Source organism: Sceloporus occidentalis, unplaced genomic scaffold (assembly GCF_023333645.1).
Source record: "Sceloporus occidentalis isolate IW3139 unplaced genomic scaffold, rSceOcc1.0.p SCAF_5, whole genome shotgun sequence".
NCBI classification, from domain to species: domain Eukaryota; kingdom Metazoa; phylum Chordata; class Lepidosauria; order Squamata; family Phrynosomatidae; genus Sceloporus; species Sceloporus occidentalis.
Window position 1 is genome coordinate 113,759,439 of NW_028316985.1, and position 14,348 is coordinate 113,773,786.

Here is a 14,348-nt window from a genome sequence, read left to right on the forward strand (position 1 = left end):
CTTGAAACCTACCCTGTCATTCATCAGGAGATCTTTTACAATGAAATTTGCAACTACAGATTTCATTGGCGATGCAAACTGATCTGGTGCCAACATGGAAATGTGACCCAAAGAAACTAGTGGAGTTATAAGCTGCTCTGGAACATCAGCATTCAAACTTCTACTTAGAGGCTGGAAAAGAAGAAACAAAACATGAATTGTCAATTAAGAGATATTATTTCCAAAACTGTGTACTGACATTTAAAGTATACATCTCAAAACCTGAAATGCAATATACTCTATTCAACTACCCAGTTTGGACTAAATATTAATAATTAATATCATCTGACAGCTTCAGCTTTCCATATGTACAAGGTTCAGGCCAGGTCTGAGAATGAGAGACAGAAGGGGGATGTTGATGGTACAGTGCCCATGCCACTATCCAATAAGCACATGGATAAAACTGGTGGTAATGGCTTCAGGAGAATCTAAACACTGCAGTCTCTAGGGACATGTGCATTCATGGCTAGTCTTGTTTGCTTAGCTAGATCAGAATTTTTTCGACACCAAAGCCCTGACACAAAAGATCACTGACAAAGCACACACAATATGTTGGGAATATCTACACGATGGACTGGATATGATTCTATGATGTAGGGCAGTGATGGCAAACGTTTTAGAGACTGAGTGCCCAAACTGCAACCCAAAACCAACTTATTTATTGTAAAGTGCCATGTCCCTCTGACTTTCTTGTAACAAACTCTGGCGGATTCTGTGCTGAAGTGATGGCGTGTGTGCCCACAGAGAGGGCTCTGAGTGCCACTTCTGGCACTCATGCCATAGGTTCGCCACCACTGATGTAGGGGGTTATTTTACCTCATGGATTAACCAGCAGTGAAGTTTAGTGTACTATTACTTATCCTGTTCCTGTAGAGGAAGGACGAAGAGTAGGATCACCCTTCCAGATGGTGCAGCTGGGAGACGTGTGCTCCGACAAGAGACCCCTAACATCTGGGGTCCCTCAAGGAGCCATTCTGTCTCCCATGCTTTTCAACATTTACATGAAACCGCTGGGAGAGATCATCCGGAGACATGGGGCGCAGGGTTATCAGTACGCTGATGACACCCAAATAATTTTCTCTATGTCTCCGACTGATGCAGTGACCGGGGATGGCATCTCTCCTCTCGTGGCCTGTCTGGAGTCGGTAATGGGCTGGATGAGGGAAAACAGACTCAGCTTGAATCCAGAGAAAACGGAAGTACTTGTGATAGGTTCTCCTGGCCCAGGGATGGCGGTGGTTCCACCTGTCCTGAATGGGATCACGCTTCCCGTGAGGGACTCTGTACGCAGTCTGGGGGTGCTCCTCGACTCGTCGCTCCACCTTACATCTCAGGTGGACGCAACGGTCAGGAGCACCTGTTATCAGCTTCGGCGGATACGCCAGCTGCGTCCCTACCTGAGCCAGGGGGACCTAGAAACAGTGGTACACGCTCTGGTAACCTCTCGGTTGGATTTCTGCAATGCGCTCTACATGGGGCAACCCTTGTACCATACCTGGAAGCTGCAATTAGTGCAGAATATGGCAGCAAGACTGGTCACTAATACATCTAGGACCAGTCATATAACACCGGTCTTAAAAGACCTACATTGGCTGCCTATTCGCTTCCGGGCGCAATACAAGGTGTTGGTTATAACCTATAAAGCCCTAAATGGCTTGGGCCCAGGGTACTTAAAGGACCGCCTCTCTCCGTACAATCCGCCCCGCACACTCAGATCCACCGGGCAGCATTTGTTAAGAGTTCCGGAGGCTAGATTGGTTAACACCACTAGAAGGGCCTTTTCCATCTCGGCCCCCACCCTCTGGAACTTGCTGCCCATCGAGCTCCGTTCAGCAACCTCCCTGGCCCAATTTAAGAAGGGGCTAAAAACATTCTTTTTCAAGCAGGCTTACCCCTGATTCTTTGCCCTGAGAGTCCTCTTCCCCCCTCTGTCAGTTGTTTATGATCTGGCACAAGTTCTTTTATTACTGTTTTAATGGTATTGTTTTTATAAATTGTATTGAATATTGCTGTTAACCGCCCTGATGTTTCGAAGGGCGGTATATAAATAAAGTTATTTATTATTTATTTTATTCCCCAGAACCTTATGAAATGACTAACATGGCAGGACTCCTATTAATGCCCACATCTTACATGAAATTGTGAGATGATATGGGCTATTAACATTATCATTCAGAGTGCCATTTCTAGCCCTGTAGAAGCAGGAACCTTCCTTAGTTTTTCAATCAATTTACAAAAGTGATGGCTAAAGCAAGGTCCCTGAGTTTCACATTTCATCCCAAGCCTTTTTTGGTGTCCACACTCCCCATGCACAATGCATCATTTTTTTAAACTTGGAAAAAATGTATTTTGCTGCTCCTAGAGGCCTCTAGAAATGGCTGTTTGGCATTCTAATGGATGGTGATGGCCAGAAGCCTGATATACACACCCCACACACCAAAAATCAAAATAGAATGTCTGTCTGGTCACTTCCAATTTTAATTTCTTGAATTTTGCAGCATTTTTGCAACTTTGGGACACACTGCAACCCACAGTAGGTGATGGGGATGTGAGTTTCTACCCAGGACTGTTCAAGTTGGCTACCTCGAGCTTTGGCCAATCAAACTGCCTGGGTGACAGATGGAGCACAGGTCATGTAAACTATGACTGAACACACACTATTGTCTCAATCACACAGGAGCAATGGTCACAAAGAAAGCTAATTTTGGAACTACAAAACATCCTGCAAAGCTCTTCTGTGAAAAAAAGTGTGAGTGCTAGTTAAATCAAGGTAAAAGGGGAGTATAATCAGTTTCTTGATGACGATTCTGCAATGAATTTGTGAAGCATTCTAAAGATAAAACTCTTGGGGGCAATTCCTGTACTTGTGTTCAGTCCACCTTGTAGTTATGATTGGACAGGGAAGCAGGGATCAACAAGAAGAGTTTGTTTCAAATATGTTCAAAATAAGAGAATGACCAAGATAATGGTGGAATGTTATTAATGGCTGCATTTCAAACTGAAAGGAGGTCTTCAGCTGAGTGCCTCAGGATTCTGTGCTAGGAATATTATTCTTCAACATTTATATCAATGATTTTGATGGAGGGAATCCTTATCAAGTTCACAGATGATACATAACTGGGAAGGGGAACACATTGGAAGATAAGAAAAGAATTCTAAAGGACACTAAAGAATATAAACTAGAAAACTGAGCAGAAATTAATAAATTGAAATTCAATAGAGACAATGTAAAATTCTACATTTACACCACAAAAACCAAATACACAGGTATAAGATGGGGGATACATGGACTGTGTGAAAAGGACCTTGTAATTATTGTTAACCCTAAGCTGAATATGAATCAGAAATGTGGTGCTGCAGCAAAGAAGGCAAATGCTAGTCTAGCTTGAATTAGTAGAAGCACAGTTTCCAATCTGATGTAAGTAATAGTACTGTTATATTATGCGCTGGTCGAGTCTTATGTAGAGTACTGCATTCTGTTTTTAATGCTTCATTTTAAGAAGGATATAGACAAGGTGGAGTAGGTTCATAGAAGGGCAACTTGTATGATAAGATGTATGGAGAACAAAACATATGAGGAAAGATTGAAGGAACTGAGCATGTTCAGTTTGGTGGAGACAAAACTGAGGGGTGACATGACTGCACTCTTTAAACACCTCAAGGTCTGTCAGAGAGAAGGGAGTAGTATTATTCTCTGCTGATCCAGAGGATATGACCAGATGTAACGGTTTTAAGTTATAGGGGGGTTGATTTTGATTGATCTTTAGAAAGAACTTCTTGACAGTAAGAACGGTTTGGCAATGGAACCAATTGCATAGAAAGATGGTGGGGTCTCATTCTCTGGACATCTCTAAAAACAGACTGGACAGCTGCCTGTTGAAGATGCTTTAGCTGGTGATCCTGCACTAAGCATTGTGTTGAACCCAATAGCCTATGAGACCATGTCCAACATATGGTTCTATGATCCAAGGACCAAAACACTACTTAGTGCTTGTTTATACTACCTTTTTGTGAAATGAAATTTATTCATTACTATACAATTATATCTCCCTGGATTGTACAAACAGTAATTCCCACAAGGCCCAATAATGGTTACTCAATCTTCAGGTAAGTAAAGCAACCTACCTCAAAGATTTGTGCAAGCTGAACCTCTTTATTTGAAAATATGGCATGTATACAATGGACAGCTTGTTTTGCTTGGTGAGGTGTTCCTCTCTTTGCTTTCTGATGTAAAATAGGGATTAGAGTTCTGCACAGATGTAACACACATGAACAGAAAGGAAAAAAACCCTCATTATTGAACTATTTCAGTGAAGTCAGCCCAACCTTTTCAGAAATACCCCAGCATCACAGAATATAAAACTGTAAAATTAAACTTGCAGCAAAAGTTTTGTGTGTAAAAAGGAGTTCAAATGCACTGTTAATGAACATCATTTTCAACCCCACCCAATCACCCAAATTAATGTGATAGGGTGACAGCCAGTTATTTTTTCTTGCGTTATTACACATCAAAAAGTCTAAGATACAGAATGTGCCTTACAAAAAGTTCTGTTCTTGCAAAATGTGCAACCCTTATTTCTGCTGCATTTCTGCCTTAGACCCCCACCCACGCCACATCCCACACCATTCGAGAGACAGCAGTATTTTTGTTAAGGCAAAACTTAGATACACCACCCATTGATTTTATTCCCCCCCCCCATCTTTTCTTAGACACTACATTTTTGTGATATCAATATACATCTTCCAGTATTGAACATGTGCCGGTCTAATTTAATCATTATCCTGAATATTTATGTGGATTTAGTGGCAATATAAAACATATACAGTCGTTCCTAACTCGAGGATTTTGGATCTGCGCCCTCGATTACTGGTGGGGAGGCAACCTCCGCTGCCTCCAATGGCGCCTCATTCAAGCCTATGAGGCTTGAATATGTGCAAGCGGGGGGGGGGTGGGTCTGAAAACAGAGGGCCAACTGTATACTCTTTTCATCTTCCAGTACAGAGCAAAGCAGACAGCACAAAAGGTCCGTGCAAGGACTGTGCCACCACTGTTTGTCTTAGGCCCATGGCAGCCATATGCATCCAGCCTTGATCCAGGTCCTGAGCCAGATTCCAAAAAGAACTAATAATTTATCACTCCTTTTTGGGCCAGTTCTTTGGTGGTTTCTGCCCACGTTCAGGACATGCGTCATCTGATCACCATGCCCCCAATGCAGCTCAATAGCGGCTCTTTTGGGCTGTCTATTTGAAGCCTAAATCTCCACTATCATATATACAGAAAGTTCTAAATCAACACTGGACACACTCCAAGGTTTCAAGGGCTACACCACACCAAGCTGGCTTCCTCCATAGCTCCAAATAGCCACATCATGCCTCTACCATTTGGGGGGACCAAAGATAATATGACACCAGTCCAAGTAATTCTGGGTGCTTCTTGGGTGGGGGGAATGGAGGAAAATTGCTGGCTGCATCCACACTGCAGAAATAATCCAGGTTGACACCACTTTAACAGCCATGGCTCAGTACTATGAAATTCTGGGAACTGTAATTTTGTGAGACAATTAGCCTTTTCTATCAGTGAGCTTTGGTGCCACAATAAACTACATTTCCCAGAAGTCCATAACATTGAATCATGACAGTTAAAGAGGTGTCAATGCAGATTATTTCTGTAGTGTAGATGAAGCCACTGTTAAAACAGCATCATTTAGCCAAACCTTCTTCCAGTTTAAGTTTTGTCAGTGTCAAAAAAAACCTGGGGAGTGGAGATTTACAAGGCTCCCAAGGGCTACACTTGTTCTCCAAAAGATTGTATATAGCCATGAATCACACAATTCCCATCCCTGTACTATTTAGCATTTACTATTACAGCATGCCTACGCCATACGTGGGCTCGCAATACGCAGACTCAAGGTCACACAGATGGCAAGTCCCAGCACTTTTAATAACATGCAGGCCTGCAGCACACACTCAGCACAGCGTGTGGGAGCGCACCACCATAAAAGCAATGGTACTTGAGGTCCCACATTTTTTCCTGGATGCATATACAAAAGGTGCACTGTACAGGGTTTTTAAAATAAATGTATATGTGTGTTTGTATTCATGGCAACACACTACTGTGGCCATTTTAACCAGTCCTCCAAGAGTTAAACGGAAAGTATGTAAAGATATAATTCTGGATTTCAGATGATAAAGCACACTGTAACTCATCTGAACACGTATGGTTTCCGTTAAATAGTATTATCTAGTATAAAAGATAAATGCAACATTCGTATACTGTGTGTTCAAAACCACAGAAATAAAAGGATACGTTTTTCTACTATCTATATATTGTTTCCAAAACCTTTTAACAATTAAGCATTTATCTTCATGGTTAATTATTTTCTGTTTTCCCCATACGCTAATATTTTCTCAATTGTTATCAGGTTTTTTCTTCATTCTCAAGAAAAAAAATATGATATATCTAACAGCAACTCAAGTTCTTACAGATAATTCAACATGTTGTTTTTCTTTGTACATGCTGAGTGAATATGAAGCCTGCTATATGATTGATTGCTTTTACAAACAACTTGCATTCAGTTCACAAGGTCCAACAGCATACTTCAGACTTCCAATGCCAATGGAACTGAGACTTCCTTCTCTTTCCCCTCCAGGTGCAGCCTTCTGTGGTGCCAAAAAATTCCTGTTCTAGATGGCAAGCAAGCTTTTAAGGGTGCACAAAGGACTGCTGATGGGGCAGTAACAACAGGATTCTGTGTGCCGGAAAGGGCAATGGTGCACACGCCCGTGGTGCATGTACGCTGCTGCGAGCATTAGCCCCATTACTTCTAATGGGGCTCAAGCATACGTGGGATTTCTTTTATGCGAGGGGGTGGGTCCGGAACAGATCCTGCGTGTAAAAGAAGGGACCACTGTACAACATTTGATTCCAGCCACACAGTCTAATAAGTTACTTTGACACAAACCATTGGCCATCTCCCATAGCCTGTGTTCTCTTCAATTCTCACAATTTTTTGTTAGTCCACATTTCATGAACATGATCTGCCAACTATCTTAAGACATAAACCAATGTATGGCCTAACAAATTAATCTTTGGAAAAGTGCTCATTTTGAAGACAGGAACTCATTCAACTAAGGACGTACACATCTACCAATATAAAAATATCTTTCCTTATAAAAATATATATAGTGATAGCCATTTAATTCTTTTATTTTCCTATTAGCAAAACTGCTCCTTCAGTAACTGTTTCCCTTTCCTACTGCAGCCCTTCACAAAATCTGATTCAGATGGGTCGGAGAGCTTCCAGATAGGACATTTGTGGGCTGTAGGGCTGAAGACAAACAGAAAGTCCAGATGCACATACAGTCCTCTATAAAAAAATAAAATAAAAACCCTTTCCCTTTCCTCCTAAAAAGCTGTCTAGGACACTTTTATTAAGGCCAAATACTAACGTTTACCTAATTTTATCTTGTAATCTCACTGTAATAAAATTTCCCACTTTTATCCCATCTAGGCCACAGGGCCAACATGTTTTTAATGTAAAAGCAAGAAGATTTGTTATGTGCACTCAGGTCCACTCCGATCATCTCATGATAACCGCAAATTAAGAGATGTAATAATAGATAGCAAAACTGTCCATATCTGCATCAGCAAGAAAATAGGATTATGCAGCAATATGTTGAAATATTGCGGCAAATGGGGGGGTCCCCAACACTTTTGATATGTGGAGAAATGCACTCACGATCTTATCTGAGGCAGATCTGTTTCTATTTTGTGGCCAGTGTTTCTGAATATCTGAATGGCTGCCTCTGCTACCTTATCATCTTCCATCCTGAGGCACTGCAGGAGAGATTCATATGTCTCTGCAGAGTGGAACGAGGTAGGATGCGTGAAAGACAGAACCTATGGATACATATCAAAACCAAAAGGCATTTTAATGAAAGCATTCTGAATAACTGCATAATGGTAGGCTATAAATCTACACACATTTTCCATATGTGCTTGCTTAGTTTAAAAGAAGGGTTAGCATTAAGCACATTAAAGGCTCTCTATCCATGAAGCAGAGAAATTTCAGTATACAGTTGCACATTTCCTGAAGTAGTCTGCTTGTGCAGTGCTAGACAAAATCCTTGTACTCTACCTTAATAACAACCAGGGGTAGGTGATTATGTATTATGCCAGGATATATACAATTTTCAAAATTCATGTTTTTCATTTTTAAAAATGATATATTTATAAATGCATTCAAAGCTATTTCAAAGCTCAGAATTATGAAACTAGTGGGCTTTGAAGCTTCTGCTTCTCTAAACCCATGCCACATAAGAAACAGCTCCTGAATCTATGAACCGAAGCAGACGGGTGAAAAGGAACAGCCAGAGGCTGAACCAGTCCCGATCAGCCCAAGACTGTGGTGACTGGACAGCCCACTAGTGAAGTGGGCCACCACAGCAATTCCAAATGAGCCATCGGCACCTTTTGCTGGCAGCTTCGGTCCACCTCATGCGGCCTCAGAGTGACTTCCAGCTGTGTTGGGAGCATGCGTCATCTAACCGCCATGCCCCCAAAGCTGCTGTATTCGGCCTGCCTGTTTTGGGCCTAAGAGAACTTTTAAATAAGAGGCTCCTGAAACTAAGGTGGGTTACACACCGCCATTTAGTACGTATTCTATACGTACTAGGGTTAGGAAGGGGCGGTGCTTCCGCACCCCCCTAACCCTAGTACGTATAGAATACGTACAAGATGGCGGCGCCCTGTTCATACGGGCACCGCCATCTTTACGTATCGGACGCTGTGTGTCCAGATGTCGCGCGGCGTCTATGACGTCGTAAGTCCGCCCCAGGCGCCTCGCGACGTCATAGAGGCGCTGCAAAAAGAAGCTCCAAAATGGAGCTTCTTTTTTGCTCCGCGCGGGAGCCACGCGGTGTGGCTGCTGCAGCTCCCTCATGGAGCAAATGGCGCCGGCGGGAGACCGCCGCAAAGCAGTGGTCTATAACCCGCCTAAGAAAGCTTTTAAATTAATAAATTAAAATTTACACACTTAATATATAAACACACACATACACAAGTGAGAAAACTAAAGAAATGAAGTTTATCAGGATATAAATATTTCATGCATTCTACAACAGCTTTCCCAGTTCATAGATGCAAAGCTCCTAAATAATCATTAAGAATAAATGTAACTCATTATCTAATCTGATTTACACTAGGCAGTATCTCTTAACACAGTTTGCAATTCCTCTCACTGTAAAACTAAAAACAATCTTTGTTCCTTTGCAAAGGTTTCCTGTTTGAAAGCTGGTAAGACCAAAATCATTTACCACAGTCACACTGGTTACAGCCATCCAGTGTTCTAACATTGTTTGTGTGGCTTCAAATACCTTCACTGCACTCAGATTGCCTCTTGCCTCTGTCAAAATGTAGCAAGCCCATTCCTTCACTCCTAAACTAAACTGATTTATCCTGCTTCTGGTCATTTTTGAAACAGGTATTTTCTACCCAGACATTATACTAAGCTCCACCTACTTTATGGATTCTTCTGCTTCACCCACTCTGCCTTCACACAATTTAATTTACTGTGTTAATGTTGAGAATGACATTCAGTCGCAATCCACTGTCTTAAACAATATACCAACAGATTAAAAGGATGACTGAGGTCAGTCTTTTCCATAGCTGTTTTTCCCCCAAGCGAACAGTAGAGTTTGAAAAACAATTTTAAATTTTAAGCAGCAGCAATCGACTCCTTTGCAAGAAAATTTATCAGAACAGACTAGAATGCAGCTAATTTAGATGTAATTCTAATTTACTGACTTTACAGGGAATACCTTGAGAAGTTCAAGCCCCGAACGAATAGCTGTATCAGGGCTTACACCCTCCTCTTCATCATCGGCTGTCCCTTCTATTGATTTATTCATCAACTTTACTAATGCGCTGTAAGAAATTTTTAAAAATACACATGTTCAAATGGTGAGAAGAATCAAGGCTTATTTATTACATACATATTCAATTTAATATTCTTTTTGCATATTTAAATTATAATCTGAAAATCACCATTCTAACATTCAAGGCCCTGCATAGCCTAGCTCCTCCTTATCTTGCAGCTCTTATCTCTTTTTACCAGCCGTTAAAAATCTGTGCTCTGGGAATTTCTAGGCTTCTAACCCAGCCAAAGGTTTTCTCCTCCTTGGCTTGGCTTCATCCTTTTTCTCTTAGTGCTCCTCATTCTTGAAATCGTCTCTATGTAATGTTGTGGACTGTTCCTTCCTTCGCCAGTTTTAAATCCAAATAGAAAACTTTTCTGTTTTCTAAAACTTTTGGAATTTTAGATTAATCCTTTGTACCTTTAGTATATTTGATTATCTGTACTGATGATTTTGTTTTATTCTGCACCACGTGTCTCTGTGGGGTTTTATGTATTTTAGCATTGTGTTTTAGTATTTGACATTATTAATGAAATAGTTATAAATGTTTTAAAAGCACTATGTACATGGATGGCATTATATAAATGAACAACAAATACAACAACAGTTGGCACAGAAGCTTGAAATGTGCCAACATACTCCTAGACACTACAAAATCCTGAGCCTCCTTGACTCCAGGAGTATCCCAAATGGTGAATCTGTGTCTTCAATTGAGACTGTAATGACATCTAACACAAGCTGAATCCTTATTCCCTGATCTGCCTTTTGAATAACAAAGAGCACTTCTGTCTTGTCTTGATTAAGTTTGAAATTATTTTCCCTCGTGCAGTCCATTTCGGATGACAGAAGGAACAGAATGGAAAGTTCCAAAATTGAAGTTTTTTTCAATGTTAGTTTGAGCGACACACATGCAGAAACTACCATGGAAAGAAAGCACCATGGAGATTTTTAAAGAGTAATAGAATGAGGGCAAGGATTCTGTTTCTAGGTCTACTGTAACACATGATTCCTGCCTCATTCCGGGTGGAGACAGAAATCACCCAGATCATATGGATTACTCTCCTATGCCACTGAGAGAATTTTTTTAACTCCAACAACTTTTCAGTGGATGAAACCAAAATAAATCTGTGTAAGAACTGATAGAGAGCTATCCAGACTCCTTGACTGTGTACTATTGAGACATAAGGGTGAAGAGCTGCATTGCAAAAACTACTTCCTGCAACAGCACTTACCTAATGGCTTCAGAGTCAATGTGTACAGGGGCAATTCTTTCCAAAAGAAATTTTACCATCTCCAAGAAAGGATTGGTTGGTTGCTTAGGATTTGCAAGTTTTCGTGCTATTTCCCTCTGTATAAAGAAAAATAACAAAGAACCTCAATTCAAAACATGCACTTTAAAACAAGAACAAAAAGTTCAAAACCAGTACAGTTTAAATAGTTCGGCACTTTCTTGAAGCCTTTTCTTTAAACATGTCTAGTTCTCAAAATTAAAATTCAGAATTAAAAAGATTCTTTGCCTGCTAATGGAAGAACAGCAGCCATTCCAGCTTCTTGAATACAGGAATGTCCGTCTGTTCATGTCTGTTTTATTCAAACCATAAGTCAAACGCTCAGTCCTAGAAACACTCTGCAAGCAGCTTGGTAATATCTACATTGAAAACTAATAAAACAGCTCTTACCACACAAACATCTGCCTGTTTACAGGAACATGTAGGACTGATCAATAACTCAAGCTGAGAACGAAGCTTCTCATCATCACCAAGAACCTGGTTAAACTTTTTCACAAAGTCCTGTGCCTTCCCAGGATCAGGAAGATTTTCTACAGAATTAAAATGTGAAAGTATAAGTTACAATAGCAGTGTTTAAAGCTGTATTGAAATTCTAATAATGGTTGCTAGATCTTACTTGCTATGGTCATCAGTTTTCCAAACATAGCAGCATTGTTTGCTTCTGACTGAAAAGAGAAGTTCAGAGTGAGTCATTGAAAACCTGGCCTGAAGCATGCATGCCTGAGCTGCTTCTAATTATACTGTAGCTCTGCTTCCCTCCCAATCATTCTACTTTTGAGTTTGGAAGTAAGTACACATATATGGTTATCAGAAAATGAATCAGAAAAACTAGGTCACAAAATAGTTAGTATTTGACTATCTTACAAAAACAAACTGCAAACCTACTGGAAAGACAGATACCAATTTCTTTCCATGCATTTCCTGAAAAACGCTAAGAGAAGACACTAAATTTTGCTCATGTATTACTTAATGTACTATATATTAAGTGCTTCTAGTAGTTTGTTCATGCAAGAATATTACAAAAGTTAAAGCAAAAAGTCATACAGTATAAAGTGATGACATCAAATATTTATGCGAGCTGGAGACTCTACCATCTTTATGTTCCATTATAAAACTGATTACTAAATACTGACATTAAGAAAAATCTCAAGTAAAACAACATTAGATTTTTTTTTAAAAAAAGAATAATGATAAGACAACCATATTATTCTGAAACCTACAGTGGGTTGTTTATGCAAATCTAGTAACTCCCGCACATGACTCCTAAGCATGTTCTGGCACTTCCACATTTCATTCAGTGCCCTGGGTATAAAAAGAGTGACAATCATTAAAATGTAATAAACCAGTATGATTCCACAAACACAAGAAGCTCTCCATATTGCTGAATACAGTGTATCCTCTCTTGATAATCAATTAGCTTCGTCTTCTAGCAACCAGACAGGACACATTTCTTTTAATGACTTATGCATATAAGCAGATCCACATTCCTCCTGACCTCACATATACATAAACCTAGTAACACTGAGCTAGTTACTCAACTGTTTCTTACAAAACACCATCTGATATAATTCAAAAGGAGGAGATCTTGAAATGTCTGCACTTACTAAATTCTGCTAGATATCCAGTACAAGAAATTAGCTTGAACTAACTGACTCATCCCAATAAGACAACAAAGAACCAATGCTGAGCTACAAGGTATTTTGTGTTTGATTATTCTACATACAGAAGTATTTAAAACAGTGGGTCCTAACCTTTGGGGGAGGGGTGTCACATACCCCTTTGAGAATCTGATGAAAAGTCTAAACCACTTCTACTTTATTTTAAAATGCAGGTGGTCCTCTGTATCGATGGGCTAGCCATCTGCAGATGGCCCTGCCCCATTATCGTCAATATCGTCAGCACCCATTGACGGTAATAGGACTTAAGGTCCCACATTTTTTGGTATCTGCAGGGAGATCTGGAACCAAACCCCCGTCAAAATTTTTGTATACAGTTAAGGAACTCTCTAACTCCAGGTTAGGAACCTTTGGTTTTATAATGTACAGTTGTGATTAATTTAAAAAATAACTTTGTGAATGGATACTCACTTTACAGCATTTGGGTCTAAGCTAGCATACAAATAATATAAACACTTCATTCTCTCTTCTGTTTCCAAGTTATGCGGAACAAGATACTGGGCAAAGATTTTCTCTACCAATAATCTGCAAAAGAAAACAAATTGAGAGTTTGTTGCTTTTACTAAACTGTGTGTAGCTTTCAAATTATAAACATTAATTCAGGTGCCCTGTTTGACCATGCTTTCATTTCTACATACATTCTCCCTATAAAATACATAAAACAACTCTTCTAGTTTAAAGAATATTTGATGAAATCCCATTATTAAGGTAAAGAAATAAATGAGACACAGCTTATCACACATTTTGCTCCTCCCTAGAAAAAGACACCTCTCTCATATCACTAAACAGAAAAATGGCCCTTGAAAAATCGAAATACCTGAAAGACACCAATGCAAAAGAATGAACTTTTTTAACAGCAGAATTCCACCTAAATCAGCTGTCTACGATTCCATTTCTGACAAGGGATGCTATAGAGCAAGGATAGACTGGCTCAATTCCATGCACTCCATGGAGCAATTCCATCCAGTCTCTAGTCTCTAGGGCACCATGCCCAACAAAATGCATATGAATGTCCATGTATGTGAAAGCATATATGACAGAGGGTATGAACAAGTGAATGTTAGCACGGTTGCCCCTCCGTTTTCACGGGGTGTGTGTTATGGACACCACCACCCTGCAAAAATGGAGGCTTGCACATATTCAAGCTCTATAGGCTTGAATGAGGCATGTGCCCCATTGAAAATAGTAGATTTTCGAGGCTGTGGATCCCAGATCTATGACTTAAGAGGGGCAACTGTAGTCTGAGTCTCTCTGACACTGAGGTGGTGCAGCCCCTACAGCTCACTTTCTTGCACTAGAACTTCTCCAGACCCTCTGACTCTGAATGTTCCTCCTGTTATCGGATGTGTGTGTGTGTGTGGGGGGGGGGGGGCAGGGGATATCCTAGAGCCAGTCCCCAGGCCTCAGCAGGTAAAATGGCTGAAGTAGT

At 40.4% G+C, this 14,348-nt stretch overlaps 1 protein-coding gene across 4 annotated transcripts in view; it reads right to left on the reverse strand.

The window, feature by feature from the left end:
• PDS5A (PDS5 cohesin associated factor A) overlaps positions 1 to 14,348 on the reverse strand; it is a 64,632-nt gene that overhangs the window by 20,151 nt on the left and 30,133 nt on the right. For 3 of the 4 annotated variants that reach the window (XM_089525132.1, XM_089525131.1, XM_089525135.1), the window contains exons 13-21: positions 13,331 to 13,444; positions 12,464 to 12,545; positions 11,860 to 11,908; positions 11,634 to 11,773; positions 11,187 to 11,302; positions 9,859 to 9,964; positions 7,779 to 7,939; positions 4,165 to 4,288; positions 1 to 171 (exon numbers count right to left, since the gene is read on the reverse strand). In XM_089525132.1, the coding sequence (XP_089381258.1) occupies positions 1 to 171; positions 4,165 to 4,288; positions 7,779 to 7,939; positions 9,859 to 9,964; positions 11,187 to 11,302; positions 11,634 to 11,773; positions 11,860 to 11,908; positions 12,464 to 12,545; positions 13,331 to 13,444 (1,063 nt within the window). The remainder of the gene's footprint in view (positions 172 to 4,164; positions 4,289 to 7,778; positions 7,940 to 9,858; positions 9,965 to 11,186; positions 11,303 to 11,633; positions 11,774 to 11,859; positions 11,909 to 12,463; positions 12,546 to 13,330; positions 13,445 to 14,348) is intronic. The other variant, XM_089525133.1, reaches the window with a different exon arrangement.